Genomic DNA, 21,235 nt, shown 5'->3' on the forward strand with positions numbered 1-21,235 from the left:
AAAATAATTTTGAATGCCCTACGTAAAACATACATGAAAGAGGAAAACACAGCAATAAAGGCAATTATAAATACCTTTGCTTTGACTGAAATACATCAATTTTTAGGTGTTTACAGCATAATCTGATATGTACAGCGCACTTCAATATATAAAAAGATGTTACTCCATGAAGTATGTGAAGCATGAGAGGAAATGTCTTCAAGCTGCACTATATGGGTTTTAGACTGGATATTAGGAAAGATTTCTTTACCAATAGAGTGGCAAAGCATTGGAACAGCTTGCCCAGGGAAGTGGTGGAGTCTCCATCCCTCAGCACGTTCAAGAAGTGTGTAGATGTAGCACTTCGGAACATGGTTTACTAGGCACGATGGTGGTGGGCCAATGGTTGGACTAGATGATCTTAGAGATCTTTTCCAGTCTTAATGATTCTATGCTTCTGTGATAATATTTATTTTCTTTACCCCTGTGTATACCAATAGCTCCATTTGTCATCAAAAAAACTAGTTGATGATACAAAAAGTAATGCAGTACAATGTTGAAAAGGAGAAGTTTTACAACATTTTTGCTGTCCTCTGTTAGCCTTAGTTATGATACTCATTTACTGCCTTCTCCTAACTGTATTCGCTCCACAAGGACCGCGTCATGACTGCTGAGAAATTTTAAACACACATTAATATCATCTACTTTTTCACTTATCTCAGGGTTAAGGGGATGTGAAGAGCTTTTCCAGCATTCCCAAGCAGAGCATCCCCAAAGCCCCACTTGCGGAGCCTGTGTCCAGCCTCCGCTCCATCAGCACAGTGGGACTCCTGCCTCCATGCTGCCAGACACTGCCGAAGGCTGTGCCCAGCACTGGGGCGTACATCTCATAGCAGTTTACTGCTTCCTTACAAGGGGAAGAGTAAGAGCAAACACTGATCTCTTCTCTCTGGTCACCAATGATAGGACCCACGGGAATGGCAGGAAGATGAGCCAGGGGAGGGTTGGGTTGGATATTAGGAAAAGGTTCTTCACCCAGAGGGTGGTGGAGCATTGGAACAGGCTCCCCAGGGAAGCAGTCACAGTGCCAAGCCTGACAATGTTCAAGAAGCATTTGGACAATGCCTTCAGGCATACGGTGTCAACGTTGGGGTTGCCCACACGGGTCGGACTCCATGATCCTTGTAGGTCCTTTCCAACACAGAACATCCTATGATTTTGTGATTCTATGAGATGCCAGAATGGAGCCATGCCCAAAACATGGCAGCAGCCTCACTGGAAGCTGTGCCTTCACACCTGAGACTGCTTGGGAAAACAAGCTGCTTTCCCTAGGGTGCTTTCAACCCTGCAGTGACCCCAAGCTGTCCTATGCAGAGACAGCAGCTGGACTTAATGATTCATGCGAGTCCCTTCCAACACAGGACATTCTATGATTCCATGATGCTGAGAGATGCCAGAATGGAGCCGTGCCCAAAACATGGTGGCAGCCTTACCATGCCTTCACACCTCAGGCTGCTTGGCAAAGCAAGCTGCTTTCCCCACGGTGCAGTGACTCTGGGCTGTCCTGTGAAGGAACAGAAGATGGACTCACACCAGAAGGACAGGATGTCATCCAGAGGGAACTGGACAGGCTGGAGCAGCAAGCCTGTGATAACCTCATGAGGTTCAATGAGGCCAAGTGCGAGGTCCTACACCTGGGTCAGGGCAATCTGGGGTTTCAATGCAGGATGGGGGATGCTGTGATTGAGAGCTGCCCTGCAGAAGACTTGGGGGTGCTGGTGGATCAGAAACACGACATGAGCCCGCAATGTGCGCTCACAGCCCAGAAGGCCAACCGTGTCCTGGGCGGCACCAAGAGAAGCATGGTAAGCAGGGCGGCAGAGGGGATTCTGCCCCTCTATTCCTCTCTTGTGAGACCTCATCTGGAATACTGTGTCCAGTTCTGGAATCCTCAAGATGAGAAGGACAGGGAGCTGTTGGAACAGGCCCAGAGGGCCACAATGATCAGACGGCTGGAGCACCTTCCCTACGAGGACAGGCTGAGAGAGTTGGGCCTGTTCAGCCTGGAGAAGGCTCGGAGGAGATCTTATAGTGACCTTCCAGTACGTAAAGGAGCCACAGGAAAGCTGGAGAGGGACTGTTTACAAAGGCTTGTAGTGATAGGACGAGGGGGAACGGTTATGAACTGGAGAGGGGCAGACTTACACGAAAGGGGGGCAGAGGGGCAGACACGAAAAGGAATTCCACCACGCCGAGAGCGGTAAGCCTCTGTCAGAAGCTGCCTTCGGCCGCTCCCCTCGGGGCGGTCCCAGCGCAGCCCCCGCCCCGCCCGCAGCCATGGCGGCAGTGCCGGAGCCGGAGGTGGGGGGGACATGCCGCGCTGGGACCCGCGGCGCAGGTACCGGAGAGGGAACAACGTCACCCGCATCGGGAAAAGACACTTCTGAACGCTGAGAAGGCTGGGGAGGGGCTTTTGGCAAGGGCACGTTAGCGATAGGACGAGGGGGCGTGGCTTTAAATTGGCAGGGGCGAGATTTTGATCAGACGTTAGGAAGACGTTTTTCACCATGGGAGCGGTGAGGCACTGGCACAGGTTGCCCAGGGAAGCTGTGGTTGCCCCATCCCTGGTGGAGGTGTTCAAGGCCAGGTCGGATGGGGCCTTGAGCAGCCTGGTCTGGTGGAAGGTGTTCCTGCCCGTGGCAGGGGGGGTGGAACTGGGTGATCTTTAAGGTACCTTCCGACCCAAACCGTTTGATGACCGTATGATTCTATTGGTACGATATGTGGAATATTTCAAAGTGGATTTAGATTTATGCTGAAGTACAGTTGAATTTTGTCTGGGCAGTTGTGGTTTTTGAAAGTTGGGCAGAATGTCCCTCTGACAGCATGTTTTCTTTCTCTGATAGCATGTTTTCCTTAAAACCATGGTTTTTTTCAGGCTCTGCCCTTTCTTTGAAAATGATAACGTATTGAACTCTTTGTGCTAAACAGATGTCTCTTCTTCTGTAATCACCTCTGTTTGGAATCCTAACTAATCTGAAAGGCAAGGTCAAGCAGAGAGCTGGAGCCAGCTCCAAATTAGAAACTTTTGACTGTTGCAGAGTTTCATTATGTTAAAATTAGACCTTGGAAAGTAATAGAATATGTGTAAGAGTTCTGGGAAAAAATTATACATATGCATGTACGTGAGAAATATATTCTGTAACAGCCTTTGTCTCGTTGCACATGATTGATGGAGATCACTCCCTCATGTTGCCCAGGCCTGATAAAGGATGCTCACTTTTCTAGAACTCCAAAAAGAGCCAGTTTTATTTGCTGATATTTTCAGTATCACAATGATTCTATGATTGTCAGACTTGGCACCGTGACTGCTTCCCTGAGGAGCTGTTACAGTACTCCATCTCCCTCTGGGTGAACCTTTTCCTAATACCCAATGTAAACCTTTCCTGGCTCATCTTCCTGCCATTCGCTGGGGTCGTGTCCTTGGTCACCAGAGAGAAGAGACCAGCACCTGCTCCTCCTCCTTCCCTTGGGAGGAAGCTGCAGACTGCAATGGGGTTTCAGTCTCCTCCAGGCTGAACACACCAAGTGACTTCAGCCGCTCCTCATACAGCTTCGTCTCTAAACACCTCACCAACCTTATGACCTTTTCTGGACACTCTCTAGTAACGTTATATCATTTTTATACTGTGGCGCCCAAAACTGCACACTGGACTCGAGGTGGGGCTGCACCAGTGCAGAGCAGAGCTGGACCAACCAGACAGTTCCAACCCAAAACGTTCTATGATTATGTGATTCTAATTGGGGGTTTTAAGGAGCAAGCATTCTTTTAATTCAGTACTGGTTATTCAGGGGGATTGATCCTCCTGCCATATATACTATTATGAGTAGCAGGGTTTTTAGACACCGGATTTGTACATAAATACTATATTTCTTGTAAAAGTTATCCCTATTAATTGCTTTTCCCAATACTAATTATAATGGGTGTCCTCCCCCTCATGCATGCTTCCCACAGTCCTTTATTGAGTCTGAGGTCTGCAAGGCAGCCCCGGGACTTATTTTGTTGGCATCTGTCCTCTTTTGAAGTCTTCATATAAGGTTCAAAATAAGGGTTATCTTGACCTCTCATCTTTTTTTGGCCCCTGAAATACTGGCCATATGCTGGTCTTCTGCAGTCTTCATGCTTTCCCATTGTTCTTATTCTTTGAATATCACAAAAGAGGGCTTTACTGCTCATTAACTCCCCTGATTAGATTACATGTTGGTACAGACACTGCATCCTACATAGCAGCTTGTATTGGTTTGCTTGGGTGTACAGCAGCAGTGCTGTGTGTTTCATCAGCAGGAGGGAGGAATGCAGCTCCCCATGATACAAGAAGTAGTTGCTGTTAGAAAAAGTGGACTATTTTTGATTTAAGCCAAAGTAGAGTTAAGTTTCATCTAAGTAATGGTATTTTCTGAAAGTTAGACAGTATGTCCCTCTGACCTGTGCTGAGCAGATGTATCTACTTCTGTAATCACCTCTGTTTGCAGACTTTCCCTATCTCAAATGCAAGGTTAGACAGAGAGTTGGCTCCAAAGCTCCAAATTTGCAAGAGTTTTGGCTGTTGTGAAGTTGATAATAACATTAAAATTAATCCTTGGAAAGTAATAGAATATGCATAAGATTTCTGAGAAAATTTTTACACATGCATGTAAATGGGAAATACATTCTGTCTCCAGCTCTTGTCTCATTGCACATGATTGATGGGAGATCACTCCCTCCTGTTGCCCAAGCCTGGGGAAAAAAAAACTCCCCAAACAAAGTAATTTGTTTAGAGTGAAGACATTGCATTTATTCTGCACAGGGCACTAGGTGGAAGGTCTTCCACAAAACTAGCACACCTGCTGAAGACCCCCAAAGGCCTATTTATACAAAACTGATGCTCAAAATCCCACCTAGCTAATACAGTTGTTACACCTATCTAATACATATATTCATTAGGTTACACAATTCTACTTTAACACAAAATTGCTTATTTCCTTTCAACAGCCTTAGTTAGGATAAGGATGTCTTTTAAGTAATCCTTAAACAACCACAAATTCTCTCTGATATCCCTTTCCTTGTTTCATCACATGTTTTCAGCCTTGAATCAATTAATTACTGAATTCATAATTTTCTTAAGACTAAGTGTCTGCATCTCTGAGCAGAGGCCAGGATGTTTATAGGAGATATTGGGGTGTTTGAAGATGCCAAGTATCTGCATCTCTGGGATCAGGATGTTTGTAGTAAATAAACGAGGTGCAAAAAACATTCTTCTTATCCCTTTGGTAACAGGTTGTTCCCTGCTTGCTTCTCCTTCTGCCACGGGTATGCCAGGAGCCTGGGAAGAGGTGGCATTTCACCCCGAAGGGGTGCAGCGATGGATCACACTTAAGCTAGGTGATTCTGAGAGTTTGTAGGAGGAACAGACCTGAGGAGATTTGCATGGAGGATTTGAAGTAAAAATACGGAGTTAGCATACCCGTGGCATTACTGAATAGCATTTTGGAGCACAGTTACTGAGTGAACTGACCCACTCATTTTATGGGAGCAATTGCAGGCCCATCTCCACCTAGTTTATTGGGCCAGTGTCCAAGTGCAGGTTACAGTGGTGTTGGTCAGCTGCTGGCATTATGAGGCCAACTCCAAGCCTCTTTCTCAGAAGCTGTATCTGCAGCTGCCTTCCACATCAGACAAACATCAGCTGCCTTCAGACAAATACATATGGGGAGATTCTCCCAGCTGTTTTAATTACCCTATTGATTTTTATCTTAAGCAGGTGTAATTCCCTCTCACAGAAGTGGATGACCTTGAAAATTGTAGGATGCATATCATAAAATCATTGAATGGTTTGGGTTGGAAATGACCTTTAAGGTCATCTGGTCCAAACCTCCTGCAGTGAGCAGGGATATCTTCAACTAGATCAGGTTGCTCAGAGTCCCATCCAACCTGACCTTGGACGTGTCCAGGGATGGGGCTTCTACCACCTCTCTAGGTAACCTGTTCTATTGTTTCACCACACTAGCCATAAAAAATGTTGTCATTATATCTAGTCTAAACCTACCCTCTTTTAGTTTAAGACCATTGCTCTTTGTCCTATCACAGCAGGACCTGCTAAAAAGTTTGTCCCTGTCATTCTTGCAGGCCCCCTTTAAATATTGGAAAGCCATAAACTGTCATGGTAGTATTATGGCAAAAATTTAGGTATTTTTTATATTGGTCCTCGTGCAGCATTGATGTCTTGAGATAAGTCAAGTGCTGGCATAAATATAGAAAGGAATTAGACAGTTCACACTTTCCAACGTAGTATTGTATTTCTTATCTTATTTCAACCAGTACTTCAGGTGTCTTGATCAAGACTCTCAAATGTTTAGTGACTTTCATGTTTAAGTATTCATAGCAGAAGGAACTTTAGCAGACATTAATAGTGTCTTACAAATACCCTTTGATTATATCATACACTTTCTCTGTAGAGAAGTCAGGACCATATTTGCTCTTCTGTATGCAAAGGGTTTATTTTTAAAGGGAAAAAGTTACATCATTTTTCAGTGGAAAATCTGTAGAAGAATGATAGAGCTATATCTAATGAAAGTATGGTCTTGACAGTGGAATGACAAATGGAAATAGTATTGAGCTGAGACTTAACTAGAAACTGGATGTTAAAGCAATAAAAAGTCTGTTCATCTGTGTTCATCTGACAAATTATCAAAAACTCACAAACATTCATAAAACGTTTTTATTACTTGCAAGTTCCATTTTTCTTTTAATTGGTTAGCACAATTTGTCATAAAAAGATATTGCAGACTGAACATTTACTTTTGCTTGTAGTGTGCTAGAATTGAAGTCTTTGCTAGCTTAGTATGGATAAGAATGATCATTAAAGCTAATTTGTCAAGGAAATCTATTAAAGAGAAAGAATTGCCTGTTCCTCTCCAAAATGATTCATATTTTGTTTCTAAAGTATTAAGTGAACAAATGTTCTTTGGATAGATGCATCTTAAGCACATTTTTATTTGGTGATTTAGGCTCCTATCTGCAAGCCAGTCTGTTTTGTTGGACTTCTGTGCCAGTGCTGAAACTTAGTGAAAGGACGATATGAGCTCTACCTTACGAAAGCTTTGTTTGGATTTCAAATCAGTACATCTGCAAGAGGATAATAATGGTATTTATGGAGACTTAAAAATCAGTGGATATACAAGAATGTCAGATGAGATCTGTCACTTAAAAGCCAATTTTAAACCTGCCATTCACACCAAGTTCTCCACTTCAGTGTGTTTGAAAAATAAACACCCAATTAATTCTACCTGTGTAAATGAACAAGAAATTAAAAAAGAAGTTTGATAGGTATGGTTGGACTCCATGATCTCAGAGGTCTTTTCCAACCTCGTGATTCTATGACACTATGATTCTAAAATAGTGGAGGAAAGCTCTAGTGCCAAGCAGGAACATGAGTGCTAACATTATAGGAGAAAAGGGAATGTATTGGTAGTCTTTGACAGTTACAGTGGAATGCTCAAAACTCTGATTTCTTCAAAGACTGGTCCTTGGAGCCATGTTGCACTTGATGGTGTAACCTTTTTCAGCAAAGTCAAGTCCTGATCATTTTGTCTGTGATAGAATGATGGGAACACGAGAGGAATACAGCCTTTAATGTAGAACAGCTCCCAGTTTTGTACTTCTAAAAGCATTATAGTGTATAAGCCAATCTCAGTGTATTGGGGATTTTGAATTATTATTTCCCAGTATTTGGAGGACACCATTATGAATGCTTCTTGAGCACAGACATTGAGTAAAGGGGAACAGTCTTAATGTCTGTTACAACCCCTACGGTATCAAGAGAGAGAGTGCACTTAGAATTATAGAATCATAGAATGTACTCAGTTGGAAGGGACCCAACAAGGATCATCAAGTCCAACTCCTGTCTCTGCATAGGACAACCCTGAAACTTGCACCATGTGTCTGAGGCTATTGTTGGCATTACCTATATAAGGTAGTACAGTTAATGTATGTCAAAGAGACCAACTTCCCCTTGGAAGATGTTGCAGTCTGGTTTGCTGTCCTAAGTGTCCTAAACTGTATTGAACGAAATTAGTTAATTAATAAATGATGACATGAAGCTGCTTAAATCATATTGGTATCTCCTAGCATGTTTCTTGAGTGAGGAAGAATGTTTATCGCATGCTCTTGCTGTGGGAAAATAGTGAAATATTCTGCATATTGTCTTTCAGATTTAACAAGAATACTAATAATAAATTGTCTTTGGTTTAAAATCTGTTACTGCTGGAAAAACATGAATGTTAGGAAATGAAGCAATCTTTTCACAAAGTAACAAGTAATATAATTTTAAAGAGTGACTTTTGGATTGGATACTGAGGTAGGTGGTATTATAGGAATGGTATTAGCATTTTCTGCTTGTCCCAGTTTAAGCATGTTGGGAAGATGCCAAATGTACATCTAGCAAGCCTGATTTGTTGATGCTAATGATGAGCTGTATTCTTTAGTTTGCAAGAGACTCTGTTAATTTAGAATCACAAAAATTATTGTATGACTTGTGAAGCCCCCAAAAATCCTGAACCCCTAGGGAAACTTCACTCTAGCAGTCAGCTTGATTAGTGCCAAATACATGTATCACTATCTGTGTCTGTACCATAGCTACGTAGCATTAATTCATGTCAGAGTCATCTGCTTAAATTTTATTCAACACCGCTTTCCTATTTGTATTTGTCATGTGTGGCCAAAAGAGTAGGTCATGATTTGAAAATGTACTCTGTATGTCAAAAGCCTACCTTTTGCCCTGCTAGTATCTCATGCTGGTGAGTACTGGGAAGTGGCTGAAAGAAAAGGTATTTCCCCTGCCAGCTTTGATAAGGCTTTGTCATAAAAATTTGAAAAAACAGTGTGCCATATGGGAAAGTCATGTAACCTTGTGCCCAAACTTGAAAGCATCGTTTTGAATAAAGTTAGTTAATGCTGAAAAATTTTCTGGTTGTAGATTAGACAAACAATGTAACTGTGTCTTTATGTGAAATGGTGCAAATTTTAAAGCAAATAGAAGCACATGTGATTTATACATCGTTTTAAATGAAAACATTAGTGACAAACATCTCTCTGAACTGTTTAATTTTATTATTGCCCCATTGAATCGTAATGTGTTAGATTCTATTGTGAACTTCTATAGGTATCCTGCTGTGGAAGAGCTAATATCTCCACTTGATGCTTGCAATCTGTAACTTGTTAAAACTAAATTTTAACATTTTTTTAACTCCTTAGAAGTATTTTATTAAAAACATCAACTATATAAATAGAAATAAAGATTTCAAATCAGTGAAATAATGCATTACTTGTAACATTTGCAGGGTTCAAGGTGTTTGTCTAACTCAGATAACTAGTCAGTTCAATAAAAAAATTCACATGGATGAGGCAGACAAGATAGGAAGAGCTAAAATATCTTCCACTGAGAAACAGTTTAATTCTAGACTAAATTATTAAAAGAAACCATGAGCAAAGTAACATCTCTGCTGGAATGCCTGTGTACACTGTCACATCAACTGGAGCCCCTAGAACTCAAAACAACTGTAGCTGTTCAATTCCTAAAGAATTTTCTCATCTACTTTTTGCTGTGAGACAAGCCAGAGGTGTTACTCATCTGTTGTAGCTGTACTCCAGCTTATAAATTGAGGTCAAAGAAAGCCAGTGGCTGAGCAGTCTGGTAAGGGCAACAGCTTTTCCTATCTTGTTAAATCTTATTAGAAAAATGTGCTGAGAGCTCTGCTTCAGGGTTGATCCCTGAAGCTTGATGACTTCATTATGCAGTCTATTGATTTTTTAATTTTTTTTTAAAGGACATAAGAATTCTTTTTTAATTTGACAGTGGTAATTCTAGGAGAAGCAATTTCAAATGAGAATTGAAAAATTTGCCTTGTAAAAGTGACTACTGTGTGCATCCTCACATGAATGTGATGTACTCTGTCCTCTCTCTCCTGCAAGCTCTCTCTCAGGAAGAAAGATGAGGGAGAATGGTTCCAGTGGGAGAAACATAGCGTAGAGATGGTATAGCTCCAGATGAGTTGAAGAGAACACTGTAGTTCGAGCAGTCACTGATGAGAAAGATGCAGAACAAAGCTATTGCTAAATTGGACTGCTTTCTGTTATGCACATACTCTTTTACCAGATGATGTCCTGGAAAATTTCTTGAATCGATATTTTGCATAATATTCTCACTTAATTTTCCTTTTCTTGCTCACTGTGTCTCTTTTCTGTTGTGTGTGTGGAAGAATAAAAGATGCGTTTTGCCTCAGACTCTACAATAATAGAATTATGCAAGTGAAGTAAAGGTTATTGGGAACGGTTTTGCAATAATCCTGAGCTTGCATACTCCACTGGCTCTGGATCTTTGAGAGGTGACTCTCTTGATCACTGAGGTACCAGTGATCATGGACATCCAGCAATAGTACTGTCATATTGTCTCAATTATTATTGTATTAGCTTAGATTTATTGATGTGGCTGTTCTTTGAAGATTAATTTCTGTATAGTTTATAAAGTTTTAGAGGCGGGAGGCAGTCATGCTGAGAGGCAGCAATTGCCCTGGATTTTGCCAAGATGAACTAAGAGCCCTGGAAAATAATTTCTTGGTTACATCTTTGATAACTGCTCTCCCACTCTAGATAGGATGAAGTTTTTAGACCTGGAGGCTGGCTGTGAGAGTTCTCTGATTTGCTCTTAGGCTCTGAGTTTTAGATAGCATTTGGTAATTCTTGTTGTTTGTACGGAATTTAGGTTGCCCAAAGCAAGAAATCTGGTATTTCCAAGACTGTGCTGTGCATCATCTCTGCTATAGCATTAACCACATTTTTGGCAGAAAATTTATCACATCGTTAGGAGTACTTGGCTTCTTCTGATCTTTATCTTGGCTGTGGTCTGAATTTTCTTCATTAGAGGAAAAAAATCATCTACATTTAAGGTAGAATGAGAGAGAAGAGGACTGGTGTTCAGCCTTCTCTACCCTTCCAAGACATTCATCTATACTTAAATTGACGCATTCTGAGTTTGTATTGGTTTATCAGTGAGAGTTAGCTGTGCCGAGGCTAAATAGGCTGTGGCTTTGAACCAGATAAGACGTGTAGCAGAAACACTGCATTTACCCCAAATGATTTTGGAGGAGGCAATTTTTTTCCCAGGGTGCTGGCTTTGCAGTTAGTACTAAGTATCTCAGGCTCTGTTTTTTGTTTGTTTTCTCCTGCTTAGCCATTTTACTGTTTAAAAAATTCTTATTCGAATTGGTATTATTACAGGATAACCATACTTTAAACCTGAGGTAGCCTACTCTTTTTTGCCTTAGGAACAAACTGACTTGCAAGACTTTAATTCATCATCATCAGTTATTCTTGTATACCCAAGTGACTCATTATACCATGCAGTCAGTGTGAGAGCTCCTAATACTTGGCAGGAAAGTACCTTATCACCACGGCATTACAGAGTCTCATTGTAAATACAAGTCAATTGCTATCTTGTAACCTTCAATAGACACCTGGAATTCAAATGGGTGTTCTCATGCATTGCTAAAGTTAAGAGGGATGGAAATGCATTGTGTAGTTGTAGGAGGGATGAGGGTGTTTATTTTCTACTGCACAAAACTGTGGTACTGTCATTTGTACTTTTGTTCTTGCACCTCTATAATATAAAAAAATGCATTATTCCTTTCATATCCTTGGAAAAAAAATCCTTTTTCTTGGATTTCTTCCCTCTTGGAAGTAGGAAGAACAGTGCTGACTTAGTACGATTCAGTTAATTTACAAATATTTGTTCAGCAGCATTTGCCAAGTATCATTAGCTCAGGTAGAAAAGTGGTCAAATTCCAACTTCAGAAAAAGTGGGGTGAAAGAGGAATGTACAGGACAATGACTGGGTAAGGGATAGAACCTTTCCGTCCTGTCTGTATCTCAGCACCTTTGGACTTAAAAGGTTTTCTTTGCCAAATTTTGGCAAATAGGTACCATAAAATGTGAAGTCTGCTTCACATAGGGAAATAGGTCACAGGGAAATAGGTCACAGGGAAAATGTTTTATCTTTTTTCTTAACAGGCTGGAATTTCTCATTATGCACATTTCGCAAGACCCCATGGGTTTGCTGTGCTACAGCTCCATCAAGTGGTAAAATTATTTCCCATTTGGAATTGCAACTTGCTTTCTGAGAAACGCTTTCCCTTCAGAAAGTTTCGAAGCCTCTCCCAACTTCCTCTTTGTTCAGTCTTTTTTCTCGTTTCTTTTTTTTTCCTGAAATGTTGAACGTTTCCAGCAGCTGCATAGGGCTATGGGCTTATCAGAGAAGTAGAGCTGTGTGTCTTTGTTCTGCAGCTGACCTCTTGAACCAGCTTGGGCAGGTTATTTCACCCTGTAAGCCTCACTTTTCTCATCTCAGAACTAAAGAGGATGTTAAAGATTTGTAAACTACCTGGAGTTGTTTTGAACTCTTTTTTATGTAATTATTTCGAAGTCACTCTTATTTCAATCAATGATTTTGCTTATCAGACACAGCAGAAAACTCAAAATATCTCTTATCAGTGGGCAGTCAGAGATCTGGCAGCTGTCTCAAGTATCACAGAGTATCGCTGTTCTTTCTCCTTCCCTCAGAGGCTTTTTATTAGTCACCCCAGCTGCCAATGCCTATTCATAGCTGTGAAGTCATGGGAGTCTTTTTCAGCCATATAATTCTCTTGTGTGACATTTGCCACAGAAACAAGTATGTCTTCACCCTGCCACCCAGGTGGATAACCATAAGCAAGGATTGCTACCACAAAGCAGATTATATAAATGGACTTTATGCACTATTTCTTATGTATGGATCCTAACCTGACAGTGTTAGAGAGGAAACTTTCTATGAAGCATAGTCCTCAATGAAAGATCAAAATAACTTTGTCCCAGGGTAAGAGTATATGCGTGGACAAATTACCTGCAGAGCACTTTGTGTGTGGTAATTTTTTTGCATGTCTATAGCCCTATGTACTAATTAATCAGAATTCATAAAATCATCTTGTATTTGGATAAGTATATTTTATGGTATATGTAGCATAGTACAATACATATGTAGATAGGTACAAGAACTGAAGAAGATTAGGCTTGACATAGATGTGTTGAAAGGAGCAGAACCGATTCTAAGGCACGGGGCTTTATACTAGTTGAGTATATAACTGTGTCACAAACTTTTCCCTAGATTGCATGAAATAAGTAAATGTCAGATCATCATTTTCTAGTGCCAGCTACTCAGCGTCTGGAAGACAGGGAAGTGTCCTGCTGTAGCGATGGCTGCCCTACATAAGAAAATGCTTCTTTGCACTCTCACAGCCCCTGCGTGTTCCTGCAGCAGAACAGATGAGCGAGGGTGCAATTGTATGTGCTATTCAGTATGACTGTGCATAGAGTTCAACTTAAGTATTTGAAAAATGCCTCCTGTTTCTCTGATTCTGAAACTTCTTGAGCAGTAAGTTCATCTCTATAATAGCCCTTATTGAGGTTTTGCAAGACTTCATAATGTCAGCCAAGAGTGAGCTGCTTGAGTATAGGTGAAGTGAATGCAGAGATCGTTCACTGTGGAGGTCATGTTGGTCTGTGGTTCAGGATTATAGAAACAGGTAAAGGTTTATGTTTTCTTTCTCTGTCCTTGTCTTTTGTGGAGCTCTGAGATCCTACCTAAAGTTTGTACTTATTTCTGTCATGCGGAAAACAAGTTATCTGGGGTGGTGATCACAGAAAGCAACAGAGCATGCAAATTACCCAGTATCACTTGTCCCTCCTCTCCTCTCAGGAGCTTTCGTCATGGAAACACTGATAGTGCAAGAAACCTGCTTATGAGTTCGTTTAAACATGGACATGTGTAGCAAGCCTTGTATCAGTCTCTATCAGGCAGATGACTTTTTTCTACAGCAGAAACAGGAAATATGCAACTTCAGACAAAACACTGGGGTTGTGCACAAATTTAGAAGGCTAACTGCTAAGAAAAGAGGAACACTTAACACTCACACCACACTTCGATTCTGCTTTCTACGTTTAATTCTTTTCAGCAAATAGGAGAATAACGTTAGTAGTACTAACTCTGAGCATTTTTTGGTCAAAGAGTTTGATAGAAAGGAGTCAAAAGGAAATCTCATTCAAGGCATGAGACTGCATTCCAGCATCTCCTTTTTCTCGTTATTTAACGCATCAGAATAAATGGGAGCGTGCTTTAATAATGCTACGGCTGTAAGAAAATAGATACTTTTTAGTATGTAGAGGAATGTCTCATTAACCTTTAAGAATTGCCAGCAATAGCAATTAGGGGTTTGTAGATGTCACTATTTTGAAACTGTTTTGCAGGTGTCTATTTTTGAGCTGCCCTGCCTTGCTAATCAAACTGTAATGTGATGCCAGAGCTAGCAGAGGAAAGAGAAGTGGTGGGGACTTGTCTGACTTACTTCTCTGTTAGCAGTTCTTATATAAAAAGAAACTTTTGGAAGATACATAACACATGATCTCATGCATAGTAAGTGAAAGGTTGAGGGTCATGTAGGAACCAGAATGGTGTTTTGGGTTTAAAATCCACTGAGCTATGTCAGCCTTACTTACTTAAACTTGCTGCAAGGTAGCCCCAAACCCTCGGTTTGCAGTTCCCAATAAAATGTGTTCAGCTACTTACCGTTTAGTAATTAGAGAAATCCCCAATATCAAGTCATGTGACATAGATAAAAGTTCCTCAAAAGGCCTGAAAACTGAAATCTCCACCAGGTGCTTGAAAAAGTCATCTAGGTAGTGGGTTTTGGTCAGATACAGTGCCCACATTAGCTGGTTAATTTTATTCTTTTGAAGAAACAAAGACTTGATGAAAAAGTCTGAAATGGAAAAAAAAACGATTCACAGGTATCTCATCTGTCTGCTGTAGAAGTTAATGCTAACTGAAAAAATAGGAGTTTCCAAGTTTTCTTCAGCTTTCTAACTTTGTATGTTTTATGTGTCATTCTTAGTGCATGTGTCTAATTTCTGCACGTACCAATGATTCTCCATTTTGCAGGCTACAACATATCCATGACAATGGCAAAACTAAACAAATTTGTGAAAAAACATAGCTGTGCTACACATTGCTCCTTGCTCCAAATTAGTCTTCTAATGCCAAAACCTATGTATTTTATTTTAGCTGAAATATTTATTAGGAGAAACCAAGTGGAAGCTGGCAGATTTTATTAAAAATTAAACTACAGACAGCAAAACCTCTCAGCATTTATTGTAAGGATTTGTGAAAAAAATCTTGGTGAGTTAGGGCATGGCTACAAGAATGGCTGATTTTTTTAAAAAACAAAAAAACAGTCAAACAAACAACCCCCCAAAACCAGCAACCAAGAGATCACTTTACAATGTAGAGTTTTTTGGACCCACTTTGATTTTTCTATTATTCTGTATTATTGCAGCTTGTACTGAGATCATTTGTAGTCAGATGCTTGAAAACTGTGACAAACAGAAAAAGAGGTTTAAATAGAGATACACAAAAGTTGAGACGTAAGTCAGATTTTCTGAGGAGGGTTATTTTCTGTGTGCATTCTGGAAAGATGACAGCAATGGTTTCCCTGGATTTGGAGTCTTGCAGCAAAATTCCATGTCATTGCAACTTTCAGATTAAATTAGTGCAGCGTTTACTTACAAATCTGCCTTTGGGGATTATCAGGATGCTATTACAGAATGTATTCAACTGTGTGACATCATTATGTTATTCAAATACAGAGACTTCAAACTGATTTTTCCAAACCAGCATTCTTACTAAATTGAATTTGGTGACACCGATACTGTAAGAACACTACTAATATTTTTATTGTTTCTCTGTATGTGTGAGGAGGGGGAGATGCGTTGCCCATAAATTCTGCTTTTTATTTTTTGGATAATTTGATATCAGTGTCTAGATTTTAAACATCAACGGATGATCATATGGTGCTTTTGGTGAAAAATGCTGAATTTCAGAACTCATTTCTTCTTGGTAGGCCAGGAGTAGTAGAGTCTACTAATGTGCAAACACTGCAAAGTCTTCCTGTAGTCTCACACAACAGACTGGCTGTGTAGTTGCCTGCCTTCTTGTAGTAGCCGTGAATCTCCCTGAGGACTTCTGTTGTGATGTGCATGCGTAGAAAAGAAGTATTACAAACATTTTCATTATTCTAGCAGTGTCTTTGTTAGTGTGACTTTTGGCAAGACACTGTACTTTTCCTTAAAAATTAGTGTCATACTTTACTTTTTAAATTGTTAACTCTATCCCAGCAGAGTACCCTGTGGATTCTCCTTTCTACCAGTATTTTCCTTGCCTGAGTTAAACTAGCAAGCCCACTTGCATTTTTCTAGGATCCAGGTTCCCCTGCATTTTGCATTTGCTCCACTAACTCTACTGTACACCATTTCAAGAAAAAGCTGGCAAACCCAGTGATATATACAAATAAAATAGTGTAAAATATCATAAAATAAAAAAAAGTTGTGAGAATGTACAGAAAATCATAACTGCAATAAATATGACAAACACTTTTTTCGGTTTCAGGTTTAAAAATATCTGACCATAAAAATATTGTACACAGAGCCCATTGTATTGAAAAACTACTGTCTGAGAACAATTTCCAAGATGTCAAGGATCATCTTAAAGAGCTTGAAGGTATTGATATGACTATAGATTATCTCCAGGGGACAGAAGTTGCCAAGGCTGTGTACAGGGTACTCAAGAGCTGCCCTTCTGCAGAGTTGAAAAAGAAAGCAAAGCAGTTGTTATCAAGGTGGAAAGCACTTTACAAGGATAACTGTGTTCAGTCAACTCAAGTTCAAAAGTCAGTTTCTTTGTCTGTGAAAGAGGAAACTGAACATCTCAGTGTGATTCCTAGAGAGCAGTTGCTGTCTGAAGGACCATGTCAGCAGGAGGCAATTCACGCTACTAGTTCTAAAATTTTGGTGCCATCACAAACTGTTAAAAATGTGGTACATAACGACGCAGAAGGCAGCATGAATCAGCTTTCTTATTCTGGGGAACTACACATTGACAATGAAGATTTTAAGCCTCTTGTTAATGAAGCAAGTCTGCAACGGGATCCGATGAGAGCTCTGAGGTATAAATGTACGGATCTTCTTTATAAAGCTTTGATGGGTTCTGCCAAAAACAAAGAAGGAACTGATAAATGGCTAGAGCTATCCAAACAAATTGAAGAACACATTTTTGCTCTTCATGCTAAAAATGACAAAAAGTACAAAAATTGCATCAGAAGCAAAATCGCTAACCTGAAGAACCCTAAAAGTTGCCACTTAAAACATAACCTTTTCTCAGGGACTTTGAGTCCAAAGGCATTTGCTGAGATGACAGTGATGGAAATGGCCAGCGATGAATTGAAACAGCTCAGGGCTCTGTATACAGAATCATCTGTTCAAGAACATCAGCTTCCACAAGTTTTTAATGGCACAAAGACAAACAAAATAAAGTGTAGGCGCTGTGAAAAATTTGATTGTACTGTCACGATGATTGCTAGAGGAACTCTCTTTCTTCCAGGTTGGGTGCGAAGCACAAATCCAGATGAACAAATGTTGACTTATGTTATTTGTAATGAATGTGGTGAGCAGTGGTACCACAGCAGATGGATTTGTTTGTAACACTATCGCTCTTTAAAAAGTGGTTTATAAACAGTATCTCTGTTGAAAATTTGTAATTTGAAATTTTGCATTGATGTTATGTAGATGCTTCCAATAAAAAGTTCAGAATCAGTTTTTAAAAATTGCCAAGTTGTTTTTGAAGATTACTTGAATAAATCTGTGTGGCTTTAATCAATGTTAATTTATAAAGATACAAAAGAAAAAGGGGGGGAATGGTAACACTATATCTGAGAGAGGAATATTCACTAGTAAATCCATTAAATATATTCCAAGTGCTGCAAGCTTTTTCCCCAAGGTACCGAGTACCTGGAATTTTCATTATCTTGAGCAGGAGTCCTTTCAGAGAACATAAGTTTCATTTACAGTAAACAAACCGTTTCCAAAACAGTTCACATACTTGCGTGCATTGCAGAATGTTCAGCATGGATTCACCCCTTAATTAAGTCACTTTTTGCAAGTTAGGCTATTAAGTTAGTTTGAGAGGTGATGACTAAAAGGAAAAAAAGGAATGAAAAGTAGTGTAAAACGGGGAGAGGGCAGCTAGCAAACTAAAGCAAAAATGAAATTCTGCTTTAGCTTTTTATAGCTGTTGGGAAGAAAATATGATTTGTGACTATCAGTTTGCAGTTCAGATTGGCAGTATAAGATCATGTGTCTTGCAACTGTAAAGGCATTAACACAGGATCAGACAAGGGTTTATTTCAGAAAATTATGCAAATATATTAGTAACTATTTAGTAAATAAAGAAGACATTAAGTTAATGGAAGTTAATTGCTTTCTGAATAGATATCCTCTGTTGAACTGGGACATCTGTCCTGAACTGAGGAAATTTATGTTACCCAGAAAAAAAAAAAAAAAAAAAGAAAAGAAGGAAATCTAATAGGTTTTTTTTATATATACATGTGTTTGTTCTAGAGTCAAGAGGATTACCAGAAGCATTTATTTATCAAAATATGACAGCATTCTTCTCACTCAAGTAATAGCCCCAGTTATATTTCCTGGAAAACTTAAGATTACTTCAAATTCAGCTATCAGAATACTTTGAATGGAGTAGATATTGAAAGTCAGGGAGATGTTTCTTTTCTGAACTAGGAGAACCACCTGAGTCCAGGTATCTTTCATAGAGTCCAGGTCTGTTGGCCTGTAAAAGACTTATGTTCATACTGTGCATGCCTATTTTGGCTTCTTCACTGGTTTAGAGTAAATGCTTAAATGAGAGGAAATGGGTCTTGCATTGAGTCCTAATTTTCTGGTCACTTAAATGTGTCAACTCACAGACCAAAGGAAATACGGTGAAGAGTAAGTCTGCCTTGTGTGGGAGGTTAGGTTCTTGCACCAAAGTAGTAGTAGTGGTTGAAAACATAACCTTCACAATGAATTTCCTTGTTGGAGTACAGACAAGACAGTGAAATGGGTCAGTAAATTGCCAGAAGTCATGCTTTAGGCACAGAGTAAAGTGGTTTGTTTCATCTTATTGTATAAACACAATAAAAGTGCATATTTGGCATTAATGGGGATATCTTTTACAAATGGACAACAGACATTTTGCAGTTTTAAGGCTAAAATGCATCAGCTGAGCAGAGATGGTGAGTACTTGCTGGAGGAATTAAGGACAGTTCCTGTGCCCATCTAGCTGTAACACAGCTGAGGCTGTTATTCACAGTGCTGAAAGGGCATCCTGATCCAGTGGGAGGTGTCCCTGTCCATGGCAGAGGTTGGAACTGGATGGGCTTTGAGGTCCCTTCCGACCTAAACCATTTACAGTTAGTGAAACTGTAAACAGCATCAATAATTATTGTATTACCTTCTTGATCATCTTCTGCCATTATTTTTTTTTACCTAACTCTGTTTATTATCACTTTTTCTATCCATTTTTTATCCAATCCTCATTTCTTGCGAAGTATAGTAGAAAGCAGATGTTGTTTAGCATCATGTGCCACTGTATATCAGAATAGCGAACAGACATGAAGTGCCAAATATGAGATGGTCATTCAAGTAAATCATTGCTCTTATTTAAAAAGGTGTGGTCATAGTTTCACTAAGCAAAGTACCGCTAGAGACTGTGGTTTGCCAATAGGTTAGGTTGTCTCTACCCAGGTTGTGTAACCACGCAAGCTTAAAATGTTTGACTGGATAAGATTGTATGCCTTGGCTCAAAATGGCTCTAAAAAGTCAACTAGCAATTCCACAGCATATGTGCCAGCAGGAGAGTCTAGATTACTGGAGCACAAGGAGTACTAGAGTTCAGAAATAAGAATAAAAGGAAAGCTTTGAAAAGTGAGGTTCTTTTATATTGTTGAAGTAATCTTTTTTTTTTTTTTCCAGTTTGTTTCAGGTGGGGAAAAAGAGATCTTGACTTTTTTTTTAAGCAGAGACAATTAATTCTGGTACAACGTTTAGCATATTCATAATGCTGCTTCACAAAGGAGAGTGACACACAAAACACAGGAAAAATGTGTGCCAAATAAATCTGAAGTTGGTATTTGTTTTCACTGGGTTTTCCAGAGACACTGTAAATTCAGCTGCTTCTTGACTCTTATCATTTAAGAGTAGCAACAAGATCTTAAACATAGATTGCACTCAAAGCTCAACCAAACTGTAGCTGCAGTTTTGTAATACATGTTTTAAGAGGATGAGAGATAAATTAACAACAAATTTCACACAACTTTCAATGTAAAAATGAAGATACTATTATGAGAAATACTCTATTAATAGGAATCAGTGATGCTGCCCTAACACAAGTGACAAATCTGGTTGCTGGAGATCCATGGTAGCATCAGTTTCATTCCATTCTATTGAGGTCCTTTTTTTGAAGGTCTCTCATGAACTTCATATTGTAGCACTTTTCAGGGAGGTGCTCTGCTGCTATTTGCTGTTCATAACTTTTCTCTGCCTTTCCAAGCCAAGAGTAAAATGGTGCTGTTTATTATTTAAAATGTGTTCCTTTCAGTCTGCTATGCTCTGTACATTTGTTACTAAAGCCAAGAACTTCAACTCTAAAATGAAAAAAAAAAAAAGAACAGCTGTTTTTCTGGCAAAGAGAAAAGTTATCTTGTAACAGTCTGTGGTTAAGGACCAAATATGTTGAATTGCAGTCCTTCGGGAAACCTTCAGGTTGTAATGGCCCAGTTCATTGAGTGCCTGGAAGATAAGGAAAGAAACAGGAACACACTGATAATTTCTTGCATGGCTTGGGGGCTGGCTTGCTGCATTCTGGTATTAACAGAGCTATAAAGGCAGATGACTTCATATCCCCTTATTTTGTAGTACTGTAATTCAGCCAGGAAGTGACAAAGTCATGTTTTATTGAGGCCATGTCATCACTTGCCAGGCTGGGACAAAGTCTCCTTGCCAACTACAGATGGTAAAAAGCATTATTCATAAGCTCTTCTATATAAGAACTTTGCTGATAACTGAACTTTCTCATACACATGAAATGAAAAAAATGCCCTTTATTTACCATTGGCATGTTATTTACACTGTTTGCTAGCATGTGGCATAAGAGCAATTATCTCTTCATGAATACACCTCTGCGAAAAAAGTCCTTTAGGTGCAAATTCAGCTTTCAGATGAATGTGCACATGAGGAAGCAGCAAAGGT

At 39.7% G+C, this 21,235-nt stretch overlaps 1 protein-coding gene across 4 annotated transcripts; it reads left to right on the plus strand.

Annotated features, from left to right (window-relative positions):
- Positions 1-2,296: 2,296 nt before the first annotated feature.
- On the plus strand, positions 2,297-17,795 carry TCEANC (transcription elongation factor A N-terminal and central domain containing). 4 transcript variants are annotated; one of them, XM_054056768.1, is made up of 3 exons: positions 2,303-2,377; positions 14,840-14,890; positions 16,545-17,795. In XM_054056768.1, the coding sequence occupies exon 3, from the start codon at positions 16,664-16,666 to the stop codon at positions 17,633-17,635; it is 972 nt and encodes a 323-aa protein (XP_053912743.1). In that variant the 5' UTR covers positions 2,303-2,377; positions 14,840-14,890; positions 16,545-16,663; the 3' UTR covers positions 17,636-17,795. The 4 variants fall into 4 exon arrangements, with proteins under 4 accessions (XP_053912742.1, XP_053912743.1, XP_053912744.1 ...); XM_054056767.1 differs by lacking the exon at positions 14,840-14,890 and having other exon boundaries at positions 2,297-2,377; XM_054056769.1 differs by lacking the exons at positions 2,303-2,377; positions 14,840-14,890 and adding an exon at positions 8,248-8,375.
- Positions 17,796-21,235: the final 3,440 nt, after the last annotated feature.

Source organism: Cuculus canorus, chromosome 1 (assembly GCF_017976375.1).
Source record: "Cuculus canorus isolate bCucCan1 chromosome 1, bCucCan1.pri, whole genome shotgun sequence".
Taxonomy (NCBI): Eukaryota; Metazoa; Chordata; class Aves; order Cuculiformes; family Cuculidae; genus Cuculus; species Cuculus canorus.